Source organism: Lissotriton vulgaris, chromosome 6, assembly GCF_964263255.1.
Source record: "Lissotriton vulgaris chromosome 6, aLisVul1.2, whole genome shotgun sequence".
Taxonomy (NCBI): domain Eukaryota; kingdom Metazoa; phylum Chordata; class Amphibia; order Caudata; family Salamandridae; genus Lissotriton; species Lissotriton vulgaris.
In genome coordinates, this window is record NC_141694.1 from 774,935,695 (window position 1) to 774,962,369 (window position 26,675).

Here is a 26,675-nt window from a genome sequence, read left to right on the forward strand (position 1 = left end):
ACACAAAACACCATCTCCTACCCAAACAGTGAGTACTAAATACTGAAAATCTAATTTCTGTCCATCTAGATTGCGAATTTAGCAACAACACCCCTGACGTTCTTTTTATGCTCATGAAGCAAGAAAACTTTACACAATAGGTATGACCAGAGTGCCTCCTTAACTTAATATGTGTTTTCTATGTTGTGTGTTTTGTGTGTCTTTTTTCCTTTACAGGATCAATGCATCTTTGGTGCTCCAGGTTACTGCACCTGTCTGAACTAGCCTAATCAGGGCAACCAAATTCATTCTTTTTTGGTTTTTGTTTTTTCTTTCTAGGTCATGCAACTGCATGTTCCTATACCACTGTAGGCACATTATTGGCTTAGTTTTCCTTTAAAAACACTGTAAAATAGTCTTTCACTTTTTGGTTAATTATACACCAATTAGAAAAACGTGAGTAAGGTGGGGAAGTTGTGCCCTCGTCCTGAAGAAGGAGCACCAGCTCCGAAACATGTCGACGCACACCAGAGGTACTGTCCATAATCACGACAGCTAACTACCTCAACTTGCACTTCTTTTATTAGTACCAGCCCGGGGATGTGAATAAAGTTTTTTTCATTGACACCTACGAGCCAGGTACTTTTTAATCTTCACTATATCCCACCACTCACATTTCTTTAATACCCAACCACTTCCACCACACGCACCACATATAGGGGGTCATTACGATTGCGTTTTTTCCGCATCCTCTGGGCCGGCGGAAGCCACCGCCGGCCCCGAGGATGCGGAAAAAACGCAGCGGACTGACCAAAGACCCACCGCCACATTAGGATGGCTGGTGGGTCCTGGTTACCGTCCGCAGCTTTTCCGCCGCGGTCGGATTACAACCGCGGCGGAAAAGCTCTAATATGGTGACGGTGTCTTCCAGACACCGTCCACCATATTAGGATGGCCAGTGAGTTATGCTTTTCCGCGGCGGGTTTTCCGCCGTGGAAAAGCATACGGAACTTCACTGCGGGGGCCCGTTGCGGGCCCCCTAGGTGAAGGGGGGGTGGGGGGTGCACATGGGGGGTACCTATGGTACCCCCCTGCATTTGCATGCAGAAAGCGGCAGGCACCGCGCGGTGCCTGCCTCTTTCTGCATGCAAATGCAATGCGTGCATTTTTAACATTGCCGCGGGTGCAGCTTGAAGCTGCACCCGCGGCAATGTTAAAAATAGAGGATGTGACCGCCAGGGTGGCGGTCACATCCTAATTGCACAGGAGGGAACTCCGCATGCCATGCGGAGGTTCCCTCCTACTCTGGGGTCGCGGACGGACGCAAGTCCGTCCGCGATCCTAATCGACCCCATAGTCTATACTTCCAGTGCTCCCGCGTAGTTGTAGGTCGCAGCATGCTGCATCCCGTTAGAGGGGTGCGAAGGCCCCAATGATGAAGCATGACACCAAGGGGCCTGTTGGTGTGTGAGGGGTATTTTACAAAACACTGAGTGTCCCCTCATTTGTGGTCGACATTCCCCCTGTCCACTGTGAGTAGGATTCTTTTTGTTTATGTTATAATCCTAGTTAGGCCAAATGGCATGAGAATTAAATGGGATGGAGTGGACCCCGCAAAGATCCAAAGGGAGGTGGTAACCAAATGTTGGAAGGAAATTGATCACTGCCTCAGTGAAGATATATACCCACATTCTTTGCCTAACATGTTTGCAGGGATTAACAAGATCATTAAAAGTATTTTAAATAGGAATACTAAAGGTCCCAAACAAATTACAGCAGGATGGTTTGATCAAAGGTGTGCACATGCACTACGAAATTTGAAATTAGCCTTAAGCAGTAAACCCCGTGATCAATTAAATATCCATGATTCACGATGCATATATAGGGAAGCTATCGTGGCACGGAAAAGGGAGCTTCAAACCAAGGCATGGGATAATCTAGCTTTGGCAGCTGAGACTAAGAATAGCAAAATGTTCTGGGAAACAGTAAATAGTACATTTTTAAAAAATGACTGTATGCTAGAACTGACTTCATATGTAAATTGTACAGCGTGGATTGAGCATTTTTCTAATATTTTTAACTCGGATAGGGAGGTTTTAATATTAAACTTGAATGACAATTTTACGTGGCCTACATTACCCCTACTTATCAGCGTAGATGAAGTACAGGATGGAATAGCTGAAAGTAAAGGGGGTAAGGCGCCAGGGCCTGATGGGGTGCCTATTGATTTATATAAAGATGAAACTGATTTATGGGCCCCAATTTTAACAAGGGTTTTTAATGCCGCTGCAACAGGAGACTTCCCCCTGTCATGGGGACAGTCATTAATTGTCCCCCTCTTTAAAAAGGTATCTCGCTCCGAAACCTGTAATTATAGCCCGATATCCTTGCTAGATTCTTCTTTAAAGGTCATGAGTAGGATCCTACTAAACAGACTGGAAACCTGGGCTTCTGACAATAAGATGTTATCTCCTGTCCAATATGGATTTAGGAAGGGACTAGGTACGTTAGAACAATGCATAAATCTAGATCTAATTGTTAGCAAATATACAATAGTAAAGGAAGGTAACCTGTTTTTATGCTTTGCAGATCTGAGCATCGCTTTTGATCTAGTTGACCATGCACTTTTGTGGGCCACGCTGCTCGAATCTGGGGCCCCAAGAGAGATTGTATATCTACTGGCACGAGTATACGAGAGATTGTCGTGTAGTGTAAGATACGGGCCAACTGGAGAGTGAACCCCTTTTTTAATGTAAGGAGGGGCCCCACTTTTATTTTCACTTTTTATTAATCAAATTAACGAGGTTATAGGACAGATCCCAGCGGATGCCCCGAAGATAGAGATTAGGTCTGTACCAATCCTGTTATATGCCGATGATGCCGTTTTAATTTCAAGCACTCCGGTAGGTCTTCAGCGGCTTAAATAATTTTACTGATTTTATTAATGGCAGGAAACTTTTAATTAATAAATCAAAAACATTTATTATGTCATGCGGCAAGAAAAATAATTTAGTAAGGCCTCTTTTCCTGGACGGAACCAAAATTCAAACGGTCAAGTCATTCTGCTATCTAGGTATCACGTTCGTTGGAAACGGGAAATGGTCTAGTGAACACAATAACGTACAACTAAAGATGACAAGGAGTACAAATGGTATATTTAGATTTGCTACCAAACTTGGGGACCATAGACCAAAAGATATGGTAACCATATATAATGCCAGGTGTGTCTCCTCTGCCCTATATGGGGCTGGTGTATGAGGCAATTGTCACAACAAACTGATACAGCAGGAGGAAAATTATTTCCTTAAACGATTATTGTGTGTACCTGCATCAGCCTCGACTGAATTAGTTCATCAAGAAGTTGGCAAAAATTATATCTCTGACCTGGCAGCTCTACGCCCCTGCTTTTGTGGCGATCCATCTGGTCTAAATACGAAACAGAGTTCACTCAGTCCATCATTAAAGACTGTATAAGGATGGACAATTGTTCCCGAATCCCATGGTTAAATTATATTGACCATTGGTTTACAGCTCTATTTGATTTTAATATTTATCAGGAGCCAGACTATGTGGCCCAAATCCCAAAAAAAAGAGTTAAAGGCTACTTTTCTGGCACACAAAAGGACGGCACATAGAACAATGCTAGAAGCCCAACCAACAGTAGTGTTCTACCAACAATTGGATTTTCATAAAGGATTCCAGGCCTATTTGGCAGTAGTGACCAAACAATCTCACCGTTTCATCTTGACTTGCCTCAGATTGGGGATTGCTCACCATCTTGTAGCTTTTCCCACCATGAAAAATAGATACGATCTGAAATGCCCGTGTGACAAAGGTGCTGCCATTTTTTACTGTTTTGTAAATGTTATACCTTTTTAAGGAAGCATTATTTAAAACCTATCCTATTAAAGTTTAAAGCTTGATCCACTATCAATGCTATGAAGTTAATTTGTTCCTTGGAAAGCCCGGACATTTGCTATCATGTTACAATATATATATATATATATATATATATATATATATATATATATTACAATGTATAGCTGCCAGAAAATCAATAATATTATTAATTATTTCGCATTAATTATTATAGTATTTTAGGAATCTAACCCCTTATTGCACTATAGACAGAGCCTGTTTTCTAGAGTATGTACTAGATATTGTGTTTTAATTTTATTTTATGAACTATTATTGCTGACACTTTATTGCATATTTGCCCACTTTTGCTAAGAACATTTGTTACTTAATGCAGTTCGAACTAAATGTACTTTTTATACTAGAGTTGATTAAATGTAACATATACCATCATGTATTGTTGATTATATAAGGTATCTTCCCTGTGTAAATTTGCACATACTATATTGTAGAGAATAAGTCATTTTAAAATTTGTATATGATATTTCTGAAGGAGTAGATGAATTACTTATGATGTTGCGGTTTTATTTTTCTGTCTGCTTATATGGTTGTGCCAAGTACACCGAATAAAGCTTTTGAACTGAACTGAATATACATTACAAGCTACTCCACATCACAGTATTCATTGGTGCAAGAATTATGAGTCATACACTAAAGAGAAATAAATTGCCACCTAAGTTCAAGATAGTCTTCTGTCCTCAATTTTAAATAAAGATTTGACATAATATTATCTCTGCATCATATTTCATTATAGAGTTACACACTGCAGGAAATCTGCCTTTTGTGCATGTTAACCTCATATTTGTTGCCTTTTTATCAACTCTACATTTTTGCTATATTTAGAACTATGTGAATGTAACCCTGTTATCCAGAGTTAAAGTACCTATGGTGCCCCTTACACATAGTTGAACTGGCATATTCTTAACATATTTAACTTACCTATGAGTCCCAATATTATAGTAAAAAACATACCAAGGGCCTGTAAGTTAAATGTCATTAGTGGACTGCCGCACCCATTGTGCCAACCTCTAAAGTGAATGTTTAAAACATGGCTTCAAACCTACCATTATAGCCTTACAATAGCAGTGTAAAATCTGAAACTTGACCTTGCAAAATACACCCTTTTGGCTGGTATAAACTGCACTTTTAACATTTAAATATTAATTGATCTACCCTATTTTGGCCTTGTGCCCATAAGGCAGGATGAATGGTATTTTTAAATTGGGCATGTAGAGATCTAATAGTAACATGTTTTTACAGTGACTTTCACCTAAATGCCAGTTTCACTGTGACTGGTCTATCTGTCCTATACAGAAACCCAGAGAACAGATTTAAACATTAATATTGTATCTCTGGAATGGGACTAATTTTTAAAGTTATTAGAAATCCAATTAATGGTGAAGGCAAATTTCCCTCCAAAATATTCCTGAAACTTTAACTTTTAAGAAATTATTTTTTCCCTGCCTGAAGTTCCGAGTGGCCTAAATGCATTTGCTCTCCATCTTTTCCAAGCCAGCGATAAGCATTTGAATTGGTGTGCAAATTATGTGAAATGCCTCCCAGTATCAAACAATAGGCTGACCTGAATATGTAGAGATGAGTCCTTTGAACCTCACAGAATATGGTGGGTGGAGACTGTGAACATCCTTTTTGAAACTGCAGTGTACAGACCTGGTGGAGTGTCAAATACTGCTTGACAGGTATGCCAGTCTTACACTGGGGGCTCACATGAAAGGTCAGGAACAGGATGGCGAGACAGTTATTGTGCATTCACAGTCTGGTTACTGATGAGCTATGGTTTGTCCAACCATACATCTGTCTCTGAGCTTTCGGGGGTGCATTGGCAGTTACAAAGTGGATTTTTTTGTTAGACTTTAGATGACATTAGGAATTCCATAGTAGACTCCCCACACACACACCCCATCCCTCTGAGCCCAAGTTGAGTGTGGCCAACGACTTGCCATCTTGAAAATGCTTACAGTGGGCATTGCTCACCCCGGGAGCCTTCAGCTCATTGGTTAGGGCATGTGCACAAGTCAGTCCCACTCACTAGCTTGTGCGAGCATAAATGTAGCAACATCAGTCATCTAATTCAGAACATCTTTGGACCTGAAGAAGAACACAAGAGGACTGAACCTTCTCCCTGTTTTACTCAGGACAAAGATGTGGACTCCAGGGGATATATGGCTGACCTCCTGTTCAACCTACAAAGAAACACTAATCTACAATAGGCTTTTCGTACAAATATACAGCTGACCAGTTGTATCTGAACCGGACTGAACCCTACTGTTGGCCTCTGCCTAGCACTCTGTGAATCTCAAAGTGCCTCACCTGAGGTCCTCAGTGCATTAGAAGTGTAGTCCTATGGCCGATGATGAGCAGGAAATTTAATATATGTCCCAGTGTACCACGACCAGTAACTGTCATTGACACTTTGTGCTTTGTGATCTTATTCCTACTTCAAGCTTAAAAAACATATTTCTGCATTCCCTTATTGGATTTTTATCATTGTGGTGTCATTTTAAATGATTACATTTGACTCTACTCTAATTCAGTGTGGAATTTTGATTATTTTCCATTTTGATTTTAATACTGTTTTAGACTGCAAAAATACTTTACACTTTGTAAAGGAAGGTAGAGGATTGTGCCCTCACAATTGTCAATAAAGGTTCATAAGAAAATTCAGGCGTTCTTTGAAAGTTTAACGTGCTTAAGTTTTATTTCATGTTTCATCTGTATAGAACAACTGCCGGCACATGTTTCGCCCAAAGGGCCTAATTAGGCCGTGGGCTTTTTCAAGGCTGATGGGGTCAAGAAGGGGAAAGGTAAGGATGTATGAGAAGGACAGGCTCCCATTGGGACCCAACAGCCTTGAAAAAGCCCACAGCCTAATTAGGCACTTTGGGCGAAACACGTTTTGGCTGTCCTTCTATACAGATGAAACGTAATAAAACTTAAGCATGTTAAACTTTCAAAGAATGCCTGAATTTTCTTATGAACCTTTGTTGACAATTGTGAGGGCACAATCCTCTACCATCCTTTATATTTACCTCCATAATGGCTCTTGGCGATTTATCACTGTCAATAAATTAACTTAATTGGCTGTCCAATATTGCAAATTTAAGGTTAAAGTCCAAGAACTCCATAATCATACATATCAATTTTCGTGGATTTTTTAAACCTAAATAAACTTGAAGTCATTTTTCTTTTAGAAAATTACTTTGCAAGAATTATTATCTTGTTCAGGCATGTGATGAGCAAATAGCTGACATAAATCTACAGTTTTCTAAACCTGGTTACAATGGGCTTCAGCTGAAATTTTGCTCCAAACGTTTCCAATGTTTTTTTTAAATAAAATAGTAGTAGGGTTATGGGGTGCCTGTCTAAACAAATGTTCAAGGAAAACAGAGGATCCATGTTGTGTGCTCATATAGCAGAGAACAAGTTGCATCATTTTTATCCTATTCTACTTTCAAACTATAATTGATGTGGAAATTAATTTGTCATTTGAAAAATAATGTAGACTAGGACTTTTACTATGTCAAAGGCTTGCTTTAGCTATTTGATTACTGTTCTACTTCTTATGCTTTTATTTATTTTCATACAAATCTATGTAGCATTATGTTTTTTGGAGGGCAGTTTTCACTTGTTTTCAGACATGAGCATCTTTAAGAAGAGTAGTGCGGCTCATAGAACTTAGCTTCTCATTTTTCAAGTGTATTCTTCCAAGAAGATGGGAAGGTGAGGTCCTATTTTGTACGCTCATGCTTCAGATCTTTGTTATTTGGTAGCTCAAATTCCCATTTGTTTGTTTTATCCTCGCAAATACATACCTATATATTTTGCTTTCTTTTTTCAGTTAATACATGTTTATTGAAGTTATAAATAAGAGAAATAATGAAGGTAAATGCACTGATTTTTGTGCAACTCGCTCACATAAAATTGGATTTCCTCCCCCGTATCAGGCACCAGAAGCTCATCAAAAGTGTCTGAAAAAAGAGATGTGATTACACTAAAACAACTGTTTCTCATTCCTCAAGGGGGTGCCTGCAGATGTGCTGGCCGGTAAATCTTATCACTGATTCATTTCCAACTTGACTTTATGGCAATTTCAGTGTCTATTTTTTATTTTTACATATTAATTTCATCTTTGTATTTGTTCAGGTTTGCTTTGAATTTTCTGGTCCAGCAGTGGCACAACCCCAGGGCAAACCTTAACCGACCTGATGTGATAGAGCAAGTCAGTAGAGCAGGTGTTACTGGTATTTGTCAAAAAACGGTCTGAGAAAGCGTGAGGTCCAACATTTATGCGGCCAGCCTGGGGGATCATCGAGGCTCGCTTTTCCCTGATTGGGAGCAGGCACTGAAATTGGTGCATTGTAGCACCCATTTGTAATGTATATTCAATGGAAGAATGGCCCTGGGTGTGAATATTGAATGTGGTACACAAACTTCGTATTTTAACATCTCCCTATAGCCGCAGTGGTGGGGACATGGGCTTATAAGAGAGTGGATTGACGACTTTGTGTTCAAAAGTTCCAAAACACCAATCTGTGCCTGGCTCTTACCATCTGTTGCCAGTAGAGGGGAAGCTGCTCAAAACTTTTGTAACTGGGAGGGAAGTAATAGGAATTGGTGTGGCCATGATACTACTTGCAGCAAGTGATGTCTAGGTAGTTGTTCTTGCAGTGGCCTGGGCATCCCAAAAAACAAATAATTGGGAGACTCAATGAAAAGCATTACATCTGGCGCAAGGTGCCTTGCATTGGCAATGAGGGAGGTGTTTGGAAAATTGGTAATTAAATCTAGTCAGAAAGGTGCTGAAAAATCTTTCTATCAAGGATCTTGTATGTTTGTGTGTTACTTTTTTTGTGCTTATATAATACTAGCAGCCCGTCCCGACGTTGTCCGGGAGCAACAGGCAGCTTCCCCGACCCCCGCCCGCCCCGACATGGGTCGGGGAAGCTGCCTGTTGCTCCGGGACAAAGTCGGGACGGGCTGGGCAGTGGGTTGTTTAAAAGGGTTGTATGACGATCCATCAGAAACAAAGACCGCGCTGGAGTTTTCATCGCGGTCATAACATCGCAACGGCAGTCACATCGGCAATTTTCTCATCGCACGTTGTTGCGACGCAAATGCGGGCATTTAATTGGTTAGCCTGTCACATCGGCGACTTTACATCGCGCGACATGACAACGCGATGTTTGAGCCCACACGTTTCAGACTGGACAATGGCTATGATTCTACAGACTGCACTGTCAATGTGTAATATGAAAAGTGCATTGTTATTCAAGAACCCTGACTATAAGGCAACATGTGATACGACCACGATATACAACATCGCATATACCGAAATCAAGTAAGTCAACAAACACGTTCAAATGGTAATTGAGGGAGAAGTGAGTACCTGACCCTCTCTTGCAATCCACAGCCTTCATCCTGAGCCGAATTCACTAATGTGCTTTTCTATCCGAAATCTTAGTTCTAGCAATGCCGTTCTATGCCATACACTGTGCACCGCTGGGAAATCTATATCCCAGGCCTTTGAATAACACTGAGTTTAACAAACCATTGAGCACACACACGAGGAAATAAATACCTGACTGAAATATGCGGGATGTCAAATATTTTGAATGGAAAACCGAGATCAAGAAATGGTTCTTCCTCTTATTTCCCCTTTCTCCCTCAAACATGCACATTTAGTTGATGTTCGTTTTTAGCATCTACGTTTGGCAGATGTTATTCTTCTACCTGTGACTCATGAAAAAAAAATACCAGAGGCGTGTTCACCTTTCACCCGCCACCATTGAAGTTTTGCTCCAAACAGGACTTGCATCTGAAAACAATACTGCTACCTACAGGGAACTCCATTACAGTCACAGAAAATCAATGCTACTTCCAGGGCTACAGTGTATCAGGCCCAAGGGGGGTGCTTTCAAGCAGAAGATACTGAACTCCGTCGTATCTTTACGTCTCCTGTGAAGAGGAGCGATAGAAAATAGCATGCAAAAAAAAGAGGCTGTATGTTTCCCTGCGCACATCGTGCTCTCGAGACTCTTGGACCTCACGAGAAACAAAAACGTAATGTTAACCTGACATAACGCAGTACCTCTAATGTTCTTCACACAGGACGTAAACAAATGCCCAGAATCAAAATGCACCGAAGGCAGACCATTAGTTTAAATACGTGCTAGTTCAGAAACCATTTGTGATGGTGCTGTGATTATTCCGAGAAATACTTTTCTTGGTCAGGCGAAAAAAATGAATCTGTTCAGCATTGCTTTGTCAGTGCGCCTAATGTGCATTCGCCCATGTGCCCAAGGTTCCATTTTTATTGACGCTCAAGAAAATTATATTTCATAGTGTTCAGATGTGCATCACAAAGAGCAATGCTATGTTGCAGCGAGATAGCGCGCTCCGAATTTCCAGGGGGGGGGGTCGTACCTAGCCACAATTTGCAGTGCTTTAGGCGGCAGTGTTCAGCCAACAGAGTGTGCGTCTCCCGCCCGGCCGGTCCCCCGCCTGCCCCGACCCCCGCTGCCTCTTAAACATGTTAAAACTACCCCGCCCGCCCCGACATTGTCCATGAGCCCGACCCCGTCTGCCCCGACCCCTGCTGCCTTACCTCAGCTGCTGCTCCTCATTCCACCGCCCCTCGCAGGTCGTCACCGCTCCTCCCCCGCGCCATGTCCGCCGCTCCTGGATGCCGCGCTCCTGACGTCAGACGCAGGTCGCGGCCGGTGCTACTTCGAGGGGACTACTTTTTTTTAAATGTTAATTTTTTAAATCTAACTTATTTTTTAACGTTATATCACCTATGTCCATCTGCACACCCTGAGGATTACACCAATGTATTGGGTGTGTGGATTGGCGCTGTGGTTCCCGAGTTTACCTTGCCAAAAGGTGAGAGTTCTCTCTTTATAATAGTAGTATAGATTAAAATGTAGATTTTATTCTTTGTATTATTCATGGTATTTTGTGGTGTGATGCACACTGTTGTTAAATGTTTTATGTGATCATGAGGAGGTTTCATCAGTGAAAGCTGGTTCTTTTAGAAAAAGTAATCTAATTTGTTTGAGTACAATGTCCATTGGGAAACTGCTTTTTCAATACCTCCATTGAGTATGTGGGTATGCCATGAACATTCGTGAACTAGCTTTTAGTTCTCCCCTTTTCCGTAGGTCTCTTAGCTATCATTAGGAAGAACTTGCGAATGTATAGTGAATACCCAAAAAATTGCAAAGTTGTCGCTGTTCATTTCAGCTTGCAGAACTGGCCTCACATTCTTACCACAGAGCGATCGCACTCCTACTTTAACACTTAACTTGCGAATGCAGCAAATATGCCAATGTTGGAGACATCTCTACATTATCAAGTGCCAGTTTAAAAAGCATTATTTCAGTATTCTAGAGTCCCTAAATCAGGGTTGAAATGTTATGGGTTTAAAAGTCATGGAACTAAAGTTAAGCAGAAAAACACTTTTGAAAATCAAGAATAATAGTTTGGAGTTCCCAGTAGCTAACACTGTTTTGGAAAAGCTCAATAGATACAAAATTAAATTCAAGACTAATTTAATTTTCCTACATTTTTGCATTGGCAAAATTAGTGAGCTTTCATGTGACGATCATTATATTGACTTCTATAGGCACCGTGTGGATGCAGCAGATCTTGACTCTAATTTATAATGAAGGTTACCGGAATGGAACTGAAGATATTCAATCGATTGACCAAGTTCCATGGATCGAATACAACATCAAACACGTGGATCACATCAAACGTCCATCACCACGACTCATCACCACCCACCTAACATATGATCTTGTTCCAAAGGGGTTAAGAGAAAAAAAAGGAAAGGTAAGTGTTGGCACGCAGAAGCGTGTGTTTTCTCTTCTCATCATAACTACTTTGACTGCACAGGGCACTCCTACTATTAGAGTAATGAATCTGTTTCTGCTCTCTCACACTTTGTCTGTCCAAGAGGGGACAGTCAGCCACTGGATCTTTTTTGGTCGATGGGAGAGGTGATATTTAAAATTCCTAACACATCAGTCAGCTGCTCAGCGAGGACCATCAATTGACAGCCATGTCTTTAAAAAATCGCCACATTAAATCTATCCCAAATGCACAATTTCAAGAGACAATTAATGGGATACAAATGAGAGACTTTTCAATTATTGGTTATGGTATTATAGATTCAAAGTTCATCATAAAAAGCAATTTCTTATCAGTGTAGTTCAAAAGAACACAATTTTAATTGCAGTACCCAGCATCTGGGCAAGATGATTCTAGATCAGCACATAGAGTTACAATGTCCTACTACCCATAAGGGTAGTAGGACATTCCCAACTCCACCAACTCCACCATTTCCCTTAGTGTTTGAAAAATTGCTGAAAAATTGCTGCCCAAAAGGTCTTCATTTTACCACAGTTCAAGGAGAGGTGTGCAAAGTCAGAGTGCAGGGACCCACATTTCAAGCAACAGTGGGGTCTATCCGGGTCAATCCTGTGTATTGCCATGGGGGTATCGTGCATTCGGTGCAGAAATGTAAAATGACTCAGCTTGTGGCAGCTGTTCAGGTAAACCTCCTTGGTCTGACTACAGCAAATAGCCCATTGATCATTTAGGATAGGATGCCCCAGATCTGCCTCCCAGGAAGCCCGAAGTTTGGTGGCATCAATTTGAATTATGTCTGCACATGCCCTGTTCAGCCTGGAGATCAAATGTCCCCCACCAGCACTATCCAACACTGCGGTGAGAGGAGTGAATGGCTCAGGTTCCAAAGGGAATCCTGGCATAATGGCCCTCATCGCGGAACGCATGAGGTTTAGTATGAATTTGTCCATGACTGAAGCTTCACTAAACTTGTCCCCCTCTGAGATGGAAAAGACTTGCCCCCCAGTGTAGATGTCCCCTACTTTACAAATGTCATATTTGTAAAGAGTACATTGTACCATCTTCTCCCCTGTAATGGGGATCCCACAGGTATTGGGGATCGGTAGATCAGCAGAGTATAGCACCGGGGAACCCAAAACTCTAATCAGTTTCAGCTAAGCCCAGCTAGTGGTTGAGACTGTTTGAATGTTATTTGGGTCTCGGGGGAAGCCCTGAGGTAGCACAGTGTTGAGGGCGTCCGGCAGGACCAAGTCCGCCTCTGGCCGCAGATATGGACTCCTGGCCTCTGGGTGAAACCAAAAATTAGAGTAGTTGCACTGTAAGACCAAGTAGTACAGCAAATAATTAGGAATGCCAAGTCCCCCTTTGTGGTAAGGCAATGTCATCACCTCCCAGTGGATCCTGGGCCTCCTGCTCCCCCAAATCAGTCGAATGAGGTGAGTTCATAATGTCGTGAAAAACCGATTCATTAACGGGATGGGGATATTATTAAACAGATAAAGTTATTTGGGGAGAACTATCATCTTGATTAACGCTACTCGTCCTGCAATCGAGAGTGGGAGCCGCAGCCATTTTTTCACCTGCAGTTCAAGCTTGTGCACAGCCTGACCGGAGTTTAATTGAATTATTTGGGAGGCATCTAAGTGAATATGTATTCCCAGGTATTTAATTGAGTATTTAATTGAGTCTGCACACCAGGCAAGTGGGAACTTGCAGTCCCATCTTACTGTGCTTGTGGTGAGGAAAAAAATATCACTTTCTTATGCCAATTAATTCTGAGACCCAAGAATCGGCCAAATTGAATAGTCTCCCTGATCAGCGAGTCCAGGTTAGCCTGCGGGTCCCGAATATAGAGAATGATATCGTCTGCATATAATGAAACCAGAAGGGGCTCTGTGTTAAACTAGAGCCCTCTCTGCAGATGGCGTTCCCCGAACTGCCTGACAAGGGGATCCATTGCAACTATAAATAGTACTGGCGACAAGGAGCAACCCTGTCTGGTGCCTCGCGACAGAGTGAAGGAGCGGGACAGTGTGCCATTTAAGCATATCCTGACCATTGGAACACTGTATAAAAGAGCTGTTAGATCAATGAACCCCCTAGGCATACTTAGCCTGCGCATTACCAATAGAAAAAAAGGCCACTCTAATGAGTCAAATGCTTTCTCAGTGTCTAACAGGACTGCTGCGGTTGTTACTTCCAGATTATTTCTGTGCATTACAGCAAACAGTGTCCGTAAATTTAGGGAGGTAGATCTGTGGGGTACTAATCTAGATTGGACTGGGGAAATAATTTTGTCCAATAATAGAGCGAGCTGCAAGGCGACAATTTTTGCCAAGATTTTGTAATCTAAATAAAACAAAGAAAGTTTTTGGTAAGACTTGCACAGCAAGGGGTCTTTGCAGGGCTTGGGCAGCAGAACAATCATTGCTTCTCTGAGAGTGGGAGGCAACTGTTTCCATTTAATGCCTATAAATAGACCTCGAGAAGATCAGGGGCCAATAGGTCCTGGTATATTTTATAAAAATTGTGAAGCCATCAAGGCCAGGAGCTGTGGAGCCATTCAGCGCTTCATTCACGCTGATGATTTCATCAGAGGAAAAGGGTTTAGCTAGGAACTCTTGCTTGAATTTTTCCATTTAGACCAAGGCTATCTTTGACAAGTAGTCTTCCTGATCCGCAGGATCATGTACAATTTTGGACGCATATAAGGTCTCATAATATGCTAAGAATTCAGCATGGATCTCAAGAGTATCCGTAAGGAGATGCCTCGACTTGGTTCTGAGTTCTGTGATATACGATTTCCCATAGGGTGGTCCCAGTAGTCACAATAGGTTCGTCCCGGTTGCTCGCCTTCACCATCTTGGCGCGCTGCGGCATACTTACTCAGGAAGTGGGTCTCCCTATCTAAAGCTTCCCTAAATTACGCAAGGTTTAGACCCTCTGGGTTCAGAGAATGAAGCAGTGTATTGTCTAGTGCTTCCAGTTGCTGCTCAGGGTGGGCTAAGGTCTTTCTAAAGTCCTTCAACACTCCAGCGTGTTTTGCACTGCTAACTCCTCTGATGTAGGCCTTAAAGGCCTCCCAAAGCACCACCCAAGTATCAACAAACCCAATATTTAGTTCAAAGTATTCTTCTATGGGGAACAGCCTTTACAACGCAGCTGTTACACCGCATGCCGTTACAACGCGGTTTTTAAAACGCAAGTCGTTACCACGACTTGCGCTGGAGGGCACTGCAGGACAAGGAATTTTTCAATTTACTATCCAACACCTTCCCTACTGTACGTAGGCTGGTGTTGGAATAGTGAATTAAAAAATTCCTAAGTCCGCACCCCCTCCAACGCAAGTCGTGGTAACGACTTGCGTTGAAAAAAATGCGTTGTAACGGCACGCGGTGTAATAGCACGCGTTGTAAAGCTGTACATCCTTCTTCTATAGCCTCCCTTATCTTAGAGTGGAATAAGTCATCATTCAGGGCTCAGCCTGGGAATCGCCACTGGTGCTTGTGCCCCTCTGGTCTATGAATGCAGACTCTGATTATCACTGGGGAATGATCTGAATATGTTGTAGGAAGTATTGTGGTGGACTTATACCATGCAGTCAGTCTCTGGGAATTTAGCTAGTAGTCTAACCTGGTCTATATGTCATATTGCGCTGAGTAATGTGTATCCATGGAGGATGTCAGGTTGCGCCTTCTCCAAATATCAGTGGGTTCTGTGAGTCACATATGTCTAACAGGGCTCTTCGGGAGAATGGCTTTGTGTCCGCAGAGGCAGAGGAGCAGTCAGTGATCACATTATTCCCTTCTTCTCTGTTAAGGATAAACCCAAGGGGATAGCGTATTGGCAGGTTGAGGAGGAGGTCTAGTTAAAGACCGCTAATGGTAGGGTAACTTGGAATTCAGCAAATAAATTACCCTAGCTAGTGATCCAAGAAGGGCAGTAGAAGTAATTCCAGCCCAAGTGTGAATCTCAGCAGAATTATTTGTTCAGGATATGCAAACATATTCAAATGTTACCTCAACCCTCTCAGATAAGGCCTGTACTAAACAAAAGAGGCAGGGGAAGATTCTTAACACTGGTTTTACACTCAATAGGTTGATAAATAGACTACAAAGACGCCAATCTACTGTTTATTTCAAGGAGCGTAATAAAATCATAAACTTTCTTAAATGGAGGAGAACGAGATGGCTTAGGACACAAAAGAAGAAGGAGGCTGATAATAAATGGGTAGAGATCACAGAAGCTGTCGAGCAAAAAAAATGTAGGTCCTTTTGAAGTATCAGTGGGGAATACAGTAGTTGAACATGTAAACTCAAAATTTTTAAAAAAATTGTGATGATTGGAGCAAGTATATAGTCTCATTATACTCTCTGGATGTCTCTGGGGATATAGGGATGAGCCGATTCTTCAGTTCCCATCAAAATTACAAATTGAGAATATCATTCAGGCACAAGAAGCACAGGGGCAGGAGGGTCTGATCAGTTTCCTATTACAATGATTAGATTAGAGAGATTTAACTGTGGTAATGCCTAATTTCTGGTAGGACAGCATTATACTCCTACTTCATAAAAATAATCCTAATAATATCCTCTGTAATTATAGGCAAATTGAGCTTTTAGACACAACAGGGAACATTTTAGGGATGTCCATATATTTGCACCTCCCGGACTGGGTAAGGCAAAGCAAATTTTGCCCCTGGAACAGGCCGGATTTTTGACCAAATTGCTCCACACTAGATAACATTTCAATCCTGCACCTGATATTGGAAAAAGTATGTCTAAAAATGGGTTATGCCAGTTTACACAGCTTTTAACGGTTTCTCTTCTGCTTTTAACTGCGTGGACAGGCATACCTTGTGGAAGAAATCAATGGACATGGGTATTCCAGGTGGTGTTTTAAAACTGATAATTGCCTTGCATACAGCCACATGGTGCCAAGTCAAGTTGTGAGACAACCGTGGTTTTACACCTAAGATTGAAACAAAACATGGCTTAAAAAAAGTTTGCCTATCCTCCATTCGCTCTATGTGACTGATCTGCCACAGCTGATGGATAGTGTTAGAGGAGATCCACCAATTATTGAGTCATACCCAATAGAGACTGTCCTTTATGCAGACTATATTATATTTCTGGATTTGACCTCCAAAGGTTTGCCTACCAGATAGTCTTTACTTGAAAGTTAACGTAAATAAAAGTAATTACATTTTACAGGAAGCATGTTCCATCGAAGTATGAGCTATAGATGGTTCTTGGGTACTATTCTTATAGAAAGAGTTAAGGGGTTGATTACGAGTCCAGCGGTGGTGGTGGTCATGAAAAGGCTGGCAGTGGAGGAACAAAGGGGGCCATACAGGGCCCCCATGACCCCACCATGTGGATACATTCAGGGGGGCACAACATGTCTGTATTCCCCCAAGTTCCAGCATGGCATGGATGTCAATGTCCATGTCATGCTGGAACTTTTTGCCATTCCCATTGTGTTGCCTGTTTTCCAGGCACCGCTATGGGAAAGATGAATTACTATGCATTATACCCCAGTTCAACTTATAATACGGCGGTTGGTCCTTGCACTTGTTTGGCACAGATGTACTGACGGAAAGCTGGTGCAAATGCGCCAATGTCAAAATCAGGCCCTTAATCCTATCTGTATCTAGGATAAAATTGTCACATATATTCTGAGTGACAATGAACACATTGCCCATTTGACAAATATGGCTATTGAGCATGCAAACGCCCTCTCGACATTCTATGGAGCCACTGGCTGAAGCTTTTTAGACAAAAATTCACCCTATATTATACAGAGTGGAATCTATACATATCAAGCACTGGCACTCTATGAATAAAGACCCATCGGACATCATTGAGGCTTTTCAAAGTATGTCTAATGCTATAGTGAACCTACGATGGGTTCTAGGTAGGTGCTCATTATACTTAGGACCGAGATGTTTTGATTCTGAGTGCTCCTGTGCCTCTAGGAAATTGAACGCACGTGGTTGTCAAGAGCCACCCGGAAAGTCTATAAGGCAGCCCTGGCAAAGCGTAAGTCTGCCCTGAAAGAGGAGGCGTGGTCAGAACTAGTTGAGGCTAGCACTTTGAGCAACCGTTCATAGTTCTGGAGTATCATCAACAGCCCCTTATTAGCAGGTGACACTGGTAATCTAATGGATGCCCACATCTCAGAGGATGATTGGGTAAACCATTTTGAGGGTATGTTCCAGTCAGACTTAAAACCCAGAGAAGGACAGGAAAGGGTGGAAGGTAAATCTGAGGCTGTATTTACAGCACAAGAAGTAAGAGCCGGCATCATGGGGCTGTCCAAAAATAAGGCCCCAGGCCCGATGGGATTCTGGCAGACCTCTATACTGCAAATGTGGAAACTTGGGTGCCTGTACTTACAGCAATCATAAATGCTTCAGTTCAGGCTGGCTGCCCAGACTCATGGGCCTTATCGACCATTGTCCCTGTCTTTAAAAAGGGTGATTGGGTAGCACTCTTTGGTATAGACCCATCTCCCTCTTGGATTCCGTGGTGAAGGTGGTAGGCTGTATGGTTTTAGACAGACTTGTAACTTGGGCGGATGAAAACAAATATTCTAGCCAAGTTACAATATGGATTCTGCCCAGGTCGTTCCACAGTGGACCAATGTTTAAACATGTATATTGTTTTGAACAAGTACACTGTGGTCCCACCGGCTCTGTCCACATAGCTTTCATGGACCTGACCTCAGAGTTTGATACAGTCAATAGGTCAAAACTTTGGCAGATGATGCTCTCAACTGGTATCGACAAGGACCTTCACAGTGACTCTAAAGCAGTTGACCATTATTCAAAAGATCTTAAAGTGACCCGCAAGTTTGCTATCAGGAGAGGGGTGCATCAGTGGTGTGTCCTGGCCCCCTTCCTTTGTATTCTGTATATCAACTCCCTGGAGAAGGCCCTTTTGGGTGCAAAATCTGAATGCCCCCAGGTGGATAAGCGTAGACTGCCGGTCCTCCTATATGCAAATGATGTGTCCTCATGGCAAGGATAGCCAGGGGCATACAATCTTTGTTGAACTCCACTGTACATATTGTGGAGGACCTGGACCTGCTGGTTAACTACAGTAAATTGTTTGTCATGCAGGTGGGACCTCGTACAGCTAAGCCTTATGCCCTAAAGCTAGGACCCACGTCAATCCTCAAGACCAATGTCTTCTCATATCTGGGAGTAGTGTTTGATTATGCCCTGACATGGTGCCCCTTGATTAGTCGCAAGAAAGCGGACCTAAAGTAAAGGCTGCAGTTTTAAATTTTGCTTCCAGACTGGGTAGAAAACCAATAGGGGCCCATTTGAAGATGTATAGAGCCAAATGTATTGCAACAGTCGCATACTGGAGCAAGATATGGGGTTATACTTGGGTGGAGGCCTTGCAAATTGCTGAAAACACCTTTTTGAGACGAGTATTTACACTCCTGCAGAGCATCTCATCGTATGTAGTGCATGAAGAGTTGGGGATTTCCTTTCTCTGATGATTTGGCTTTTCGCCCCTTAGCATTGTGGATGAAGATTTGGATTAAGAAAGAAAATGCCCTTAGTAATGATTGTCTCTCCCTCGACCACGTTCATCGTATCCGCTTGGTTAAGCATGTTAGAGAAGGCCTTGACAGCTTGGAAAGGGCAGATCTATTTGATAACCAGATTGCGATATGCAGGAGGGACCTAATTTAGCTAAAAGAGTGTTTTTCAAAAGGCGCTGCTGGGATAGTGAGGGAACAGAGTTGAGAAACACCAGCATGCACAGGTATATCACACTGAAAATTGTGCCAACCACAGCTCCTAGGGGTTAAAAGTAACCATGATCCTACTGACTAGATTTCGGCTTGATCTTTTTCACTACATATTGTTCCAACCATGTGGTAGTCATAGAGTGCAGTGCCTCATACCCTGTGGCTGCAACGGTAAGTCTCTTCAGGATATGATGCTCTTTTTATAGTTTAGTTGTTTTTATGAAGTTTTTAGAAAGTCTATAGACTATCTAAAGGCTTTAGATAGACTGGCCTTCTTTAGAGCTGGACAAAGGAGGAACTCTACGTAACTCAAAGATAATAATCTACAAAGCATAGAGTTGTTTTTTTTAGCTAGCCAATCCAATGCCCTTATATTGTTCTAACCTATTATATTGGTAATTTTCCCTTCAGTTAACAGTGTGTCACATGGTCTTGCAATACACTTTCAACTGTAAAAAAGCACTTCAGGCAGAACTGACAAAATAAAAGGCTTTCAAGGTGGAAAGTAAATGTATCCATGTTTCAAGTTACTATTACTAGCTGGAACTGATAAGTCATAAATCTGGGCCCAAAAATATAATAAACCTTTCTGATTTTCACTGTTGACACATTTGTAGAATTGCATGTTCACAGTGTATATGTTTACTAATATATTGTGGTTATTTTACCAGGTCATTTACATTCACAGGAATCCAAAGGATATTTTGACTTCACTTCATCATTTTAGCAAAGCTCTGGTTGCAATGGAGGCATATGAAACATTTGAAGAAGTTCTGGATCAATTTCTAGCAGGAAACGGTAATTTGCCCTGTTTCTGAAATTGTGCAATGCATTTTTTGTTTGTTTCAACACTGTGAGGCATATTTATAAAGGGTTTTGTGTCGCCCTTGTACCATGCATAGGGGGGCAGAAAGATGCAAAAGCTATAATGAGATTTACCATGCCATGCAAGGCCACTTTGCGTGATCCTACGCTGCTCTGTTCATCTGTAGTAACCCAAGGAAGGGGTGGAGAGTGTGTATTTCCATGCCTCCACCCATGGATTCTGAAGCATTCCCAGATTCACAAATATTGGTAGACCTGGGAATGCGCAACGTCTTCCGAGGGGAGGTATAACGAGGAGAAATATCTTTATCCCTCCTTATTTTTTCCTCATTCTCCGTGTGCTGCATTCTGCATAAAATGTAGAAAGCAGAAAAAGCCTTGGAGAATTGTTTTTAATCAGGAAGGTGTCTCTTTGTGCACAACAATAATACTGTCTATAACTCATGCACCCTTGCACCGTATTACAAGGGTGCCTGCCCAGACGAAAGGCAGCATTTTGTGCGCCACCACAGGTAGAGAGCAGAAATGGACCATATATTCATAGACATGGAATAATCCTGCACTCTGCCTTGTACATAGCACAGCACAGCAAGGTCTCTTTCTGCATTGTGATGTGTGACATAATGATAAACATGGCCCTGCATCTCTAGTTGTATTTGAAGATATTGTATGTGCTAAAGTACCTTCATATCCTTTGGAAATTTCATCTAGCAAGCCAGTCTCAAATCCTTGGTCGGCTAATAACTTGGCTCTTATTTTTTTGTGTTTGGGTTTTTTGATTAAATGTTTGGCATGGCCAGCCTAAGCTTTAGCCAGATATTCGACCTAAAATAGAAACGAGGACTTTTTAAGGCCCTTTGGTTCACGGAGCCTTCCACAAAATATGCCCAGATTCTCTTAGGTCCAGACTCCTGACTTACCCCCTGCCCAAATACTATGCTTTTCAACTGACAACCCACTTGTACCGTTAGGCTTGAATTGCAGTCATATTAGTGGCTGTGGCTTTTTTTATATAGCACCAAAGATATGAATTACTTTCACAAAAAAACGCTGCTCTTTCAAACGTTCCAATTCCAGCTTCATGCATTTTTCCTTTTAGTGCCAGGACGCCCTGTGTAGTAGAACAGCGCTCTAGGCATCTTTACCATTCTTTCGTTTATTTAAATATGATAATGCAAGATTTTCATAAGCATGAGTAACAGCTCCTATCTTTTGTTAAGACATACTCAACACAATGGAAAGAGATGATTGTCTTAGTTTTAATCCCTGAGCAACAGATATTGATTAGACTCTCATTAGGGCTTCCAGTGGCCCACACAACAGCCACAAAGATCTGGTTGGTTGTTAGATTGTTAGGACTGATCTTTTTGTGACTGTATCTGTAGTGTAAATAAATCTGCCATTAGCATGATAAAAATGTTGTCGGTAAAAGAGGTTTCAAATGCACATTGAGGGCCTTATTTATGAGCCCTTTACGCCGCCTTTGCAAACATTTTGAGAGGCTGTGGCAAAGTAAAATTTGCGCCACTCTGCACCCTATTTGCAATTTGAAGCATCTAGGAAGATGCGTAACTTTCTAAACCTCTGTATTATACCTGCATCAGGTATAATGTATGCTGGGTGAGCGTTCCCCTCCAAAAAAAGCTCGTAGTAGTGGTGCAGTGGAATTTATGAGATTTCACGACACCACTTTGTCAAATTATTACGCTTGCTTGAATCAGGTGTAAGGAGTGATGCAGATCCCATCACATGGGGCTTGCCACATGTGAAATGGCACATTGCTGGAGTTGAGTCTGTTTTTAGACACACATCAGCAATACGCCAATTTTGCACCTAGAGATACGTCAGGAGTACTGACATATCTGTAAATCCTTGCGACATGGAGTGCTGTACAGTAAATACGGTGTATTCATGGTGTTGCAAGGATGGCGTTGTCAAAAGTGATGCATCGCTGCTTCCCCTAGCAATGCAATAAATGAGACCATGATTATTTGCAGAATGCATTTGTATTTTGCTAACCGACGTGTGTATTAACATGTCAGTTCACAGAACATGGATTGCAGTGAGTTGTAATTCTGCTTATATCATTAAAATTAATGAAGTAGGTCACAAATTGCACTACTTTTAGCTACAACCACAGATATGGTGGCCTGTTGGAGTCAGCTGGCCACCGTGATTTTAAGGGCTTTTTAATACAGCAATCTTTTTTTTTTAATACAGCCCGTTTTACTAAATGGAAAATGGGCTGCGTATAAAAAGAAAAAAAGAGGGCCTTATTTATGAGTCCTTTATGCAGCAGTTGCGTCACTTTTTGTGATGCTGCAGTGGCGTAAAATATGCGCCACACTGCGCCTTATTTAGAAAGTGACGGATCTCTGTGCTGCATCATACCGGCTTGAGGTATAATGTATGCAGGGTTGGGCGGTTCCCACAAAAAAGACTCCTAGTAGTGACACAGTGAAATCTATAAGATTGCACTACGCCACTTCTAATACGCCACTGTGACAAATCCTTACACCAGCTTCAGGCACGGGTAAGGAGTGATGCAGGGCCTTTCACATAGGACTGGCCCATGTGAAAGGACACCTTGCTGGAGTTGCGTCTGTTTTCATGCACATTCCAGCAATGTGCTAATCATGCACCTACGATACATCAGGAATACCAACATATCTAAAAATACTTGTGACATGTAGCGCCATACAGTAACTACGTTGCATCCATGGTGTCGCAAGGATGGCGCAATGAATAGTGTTGCATCTCTGGTTTCCGGTAAATGGGAAAAATATCGATTCAAAAATATAGACAAACCAAAATATCGAGTCCAAAATATAGAATGGACAAAATATCGAATGGACAGAATATAGACATCAAAAATATCGTTTTGAAGGTAAGTAATGTAATATCGAAGTACATAATATAGTTTATTAAAAATATTGAATTTTTAATAATATCGAATTTTTTAAAGTGTTTTTTATGTTAGTATATGTGTGAAAAGTGTATATAATTTTGTAATTTATTTTAAGTAATTAATTTTATGTTATTTAATTATTGTACAATGTAATTCTGTAGCGGGTTGTGGGTTTATAGGGGAATAGGGTGGTAAGTAATTTAATTATAAATAATTAAATATGTTAATTAATTAATTGGTATTTATTTTGATTAAATTGTTAATTACTTTTTAATTGGTAATTAATTAATTCTTAAATGATTATTTTTTATTGATTGATTAATTGATAATTATGTGAATAATATTAATTTATTTTCTGTAGCGGGTTGTAGGTTTATAGGGGAATAGGGTGGTAAGGAACTCAATTATAAATAATTAAATATGTTAATTAATGTATTGGTATTTATTTAGAACACATTGTTAATTACTTTTTAGTTGATAATGAATTAATTCTTAATTGATAATTAATTTTCATTAATTGAATAATTGATAATTTTGTGAATTATATTAATTTATTTTCACTAGAGTGGGAATAGTGAAATGTACCCCTATGCTATCCAATGCTTTCCCTACTGTTGTACTCTCTGGAGTAGGAATAGTAATTTTTACCCCTACGCTATCCAACGCTTTCCATACTGTTGCACTCTCTGGAGTGGGAATAGTAATTTTTACCCCTACGCTATGCAACGCTTTCCCTACTGTTGCACTCTCTGGAGTGGGAATAGTAAATTTTACCCCTACTCTATACAACGCTTTCCCTACAGTTGAACTCTCTGGAGTGGGAATAGTAATTTTTACCTCTACGCTATCCAACGCTTTCCCTACTGTTGCACTCTCTGTTGTGGGAATAGTAATTTTTACCTCTACGCTATCCAACGCTTTCCCTACTGTTGCACTCTCTGGAGTGGGAATAGTAATTTTTACCCCTACGCTATCCAACGCTTTCCCTACTGTTGCACTCTCTGGAGTGGGAATAGTAATTTTTACCCCTACGCTATCCAACACTTTTCCTACTGTTGCACTCTCTGGAGTGGGAATAGTAATTTTTACTCCTACGCTATCCAACGCTTTCCATACTGTTGCACTCTCTGGAGTGGGAATAGTAATTTTTACCCCTACGCTATCCAACGCTTACCCTACTGTTGCACTCTCTGGAGTGGGAATAGTAATTTTTATCACTACGATTTCCAACGTTTTCCCTACTGTTGCACTCTCTGGAGTGGGAATAGTAATTTTTACCCCTACGCTATCCAACGCTTTCCCTACTGTTGCACTTCCTGGAGTGGGAATAGTAATTTTTACTCCTACGCTATCCAATGCTTTCCCTACTGTTGCACTCTCTGGAGTGGGAATAGTAATTTTTACCCCTACGCTATCCAACGCTTTCCCTACTGTTGCACTCTTTGGAGTGGGAATAGTAATTTTTACCCCTACGCTATCCAAGGCTTGCCCTACTGTTGCACTTCCAGGAGTGGGAATACTAATTTTTACACCTCCGCTATCCTACGGTAATAATATTGTATATTTTTTATTAATATTGTGTTAATATACATATGTTTTAACAGCTATGATTGTATTTTTTTTAAAGTTAAATTAGTTATTTAATAAATTTAAGTATTTTTTAGCTATTTATTTTTAATATTTTTTTAATTTTACATTAATTTTAAGAAATTCGATATTTTTATAATGTATATATATATAAACGATATTTTGCGGCGATATGTTGGTACTTTCCTGTTTGTAGATAGGAATTCGATATTTTGTCTGTCAATATTTTGGAATCTATATTTTGGGTAGGCTATATTTTGTCCCTCGATATTTAGTCAGTGATCCCTGGTTTCCCCCAGCGAGGCAACACTTTTCATACATGAGGCCCAAAATGTTTTACAAACATTTGTTATCAGTAATAGTAGTCCCGTGGACCACCGTCTACTTCTAAAAACTGTATTTTTAAACATTCACCAAGGGAAAGGGTCCCCTGAGGACATTTTCATATTTGTGAATGGTTTACCACCTCCTTGAGGTGGTGTAAAATATTAATGTTTTGCAACCAGAGTTTGATTGCAAACCATGAATACCTACCCTAAACTGGTATTTGAAAGAGAAACCTTCAACATGCTCCAAATACTAATTCGCAATGGTTTGCTAAACCAATTTAATGACACAAAAAACGTTTTCCAAATTGTTAAATGGACACTGTATTTTTTAAAAAGGTTTTAGCGTTTGCAAACCCACTGATTTATGGAATCAGAGAGGTTGTGAACGCTAAAACCATTAGTACACAAGGCATCATGGCTCTGTATTTGCACAACTTCTGTTGTGATGTGCAGCAGTGAGTATCACTATTTCTTATCAAAGTTATGAGCGTTATCCTATCACAAACATGCCTTAGTATGCTTTCAATACTCAAAGGTCCTTTACTATCAAGGATTCTGCAGTTGCATCTGTAATTATATATGTTTTTCTTTTCCTTATGAAAGTGTTGATATCTATTTCCAACATACGAATGGTAATTACAGGGTTTCTTCAATGCATGCTAACTTGCAGCTTCAGAGGAGGTTTCTAGCATTCCCGAGCCTGCATTCCTCCTTTGCCAATTGCATATGATAGCCCCCTTTGCTAAGTAATCCCTCTGCATTTTTTTCTAATATGATATTTGCCTGTGTGAACGCATTGTGGGCCTTTTTTATCAGACGTGTCGCATCACTGCGGCGAAGCAGCGATGCAACACTTTTCTCTGCACCCACCTTATGACACCATCGTTGCGCCATATTTACAGTACAGCGCATCATGTCGCAAGGAGTTATAGATAAGTCAGTATTACTGACGTGTCTGTAGGGCCACAAGTGGCGCATTGCTAGGGTGCATCTAAAAACAGACGGATCTCCAGCAATGTGTCTTTTCACATGGAGCAAGCCCGATGTGAAAGGGCCTGCATTACCTTTACACCTGCCAAGAGGCAGGCCTATGGTTTTGATGCATTAGCGTCCTAGAAGTGGCACAATGAAATCTCACAGATTTCACTGCACCACTCCTGCGACCCTTTCTTGCGGGGGAATGCCTGCATACATTATACCTGATGCAGGTGTAACGTAGTGCAGGGGTTTCCAAATGAAGCATTGACTTGATACGTCACTTTGTAAATATGGCCCAACATTGCACATTATTTTCTCCGCAGCAGCATCACAAGAAGGTCCAACGGCAGCGTAAATGTGTCACAAGGGCTCATAAATAGGGCCTCAAATGTTCTGGTCTCTTGCTGGTTCATGAGATCTAACACAACCCTGCAAAAGTACTTTTGCAAAATAACTCATGCAAAAACTTTCTTTACCAATAACTCTCCATTCAC

The 26,675-nt window shown here is 41.2% G+C and overlaps 1 protein-coding gene across 3 annotated transcripts in view; it reads left to right on the forward strand.

The window, feature by feature from the left end:
* Positions 1–26,675, forward strand: part of LOC147707969 (amine sulfotransferase-like) — a 255,175-nt gene that overhangs the window by 75,304 nt on the left and 153,196 nt on the right. For all 3 annotated transcript variants that reach the window (XM_086926781.1, XM_086926783.1, XM_086926782.1), the window contains 2 exons: positions 11,540–11,748; positions 20,226–20,352. In XM_086926781.1, coding sequence (XP_086782907.1) covers positions 11,540–11,748; positions 20,226–20,352 — 336 coding nt within the window. The remainder of the gene's footprint in view (positions 1–11,539; positions 11,749–20,225; positions 20,353–26,675) is intronic.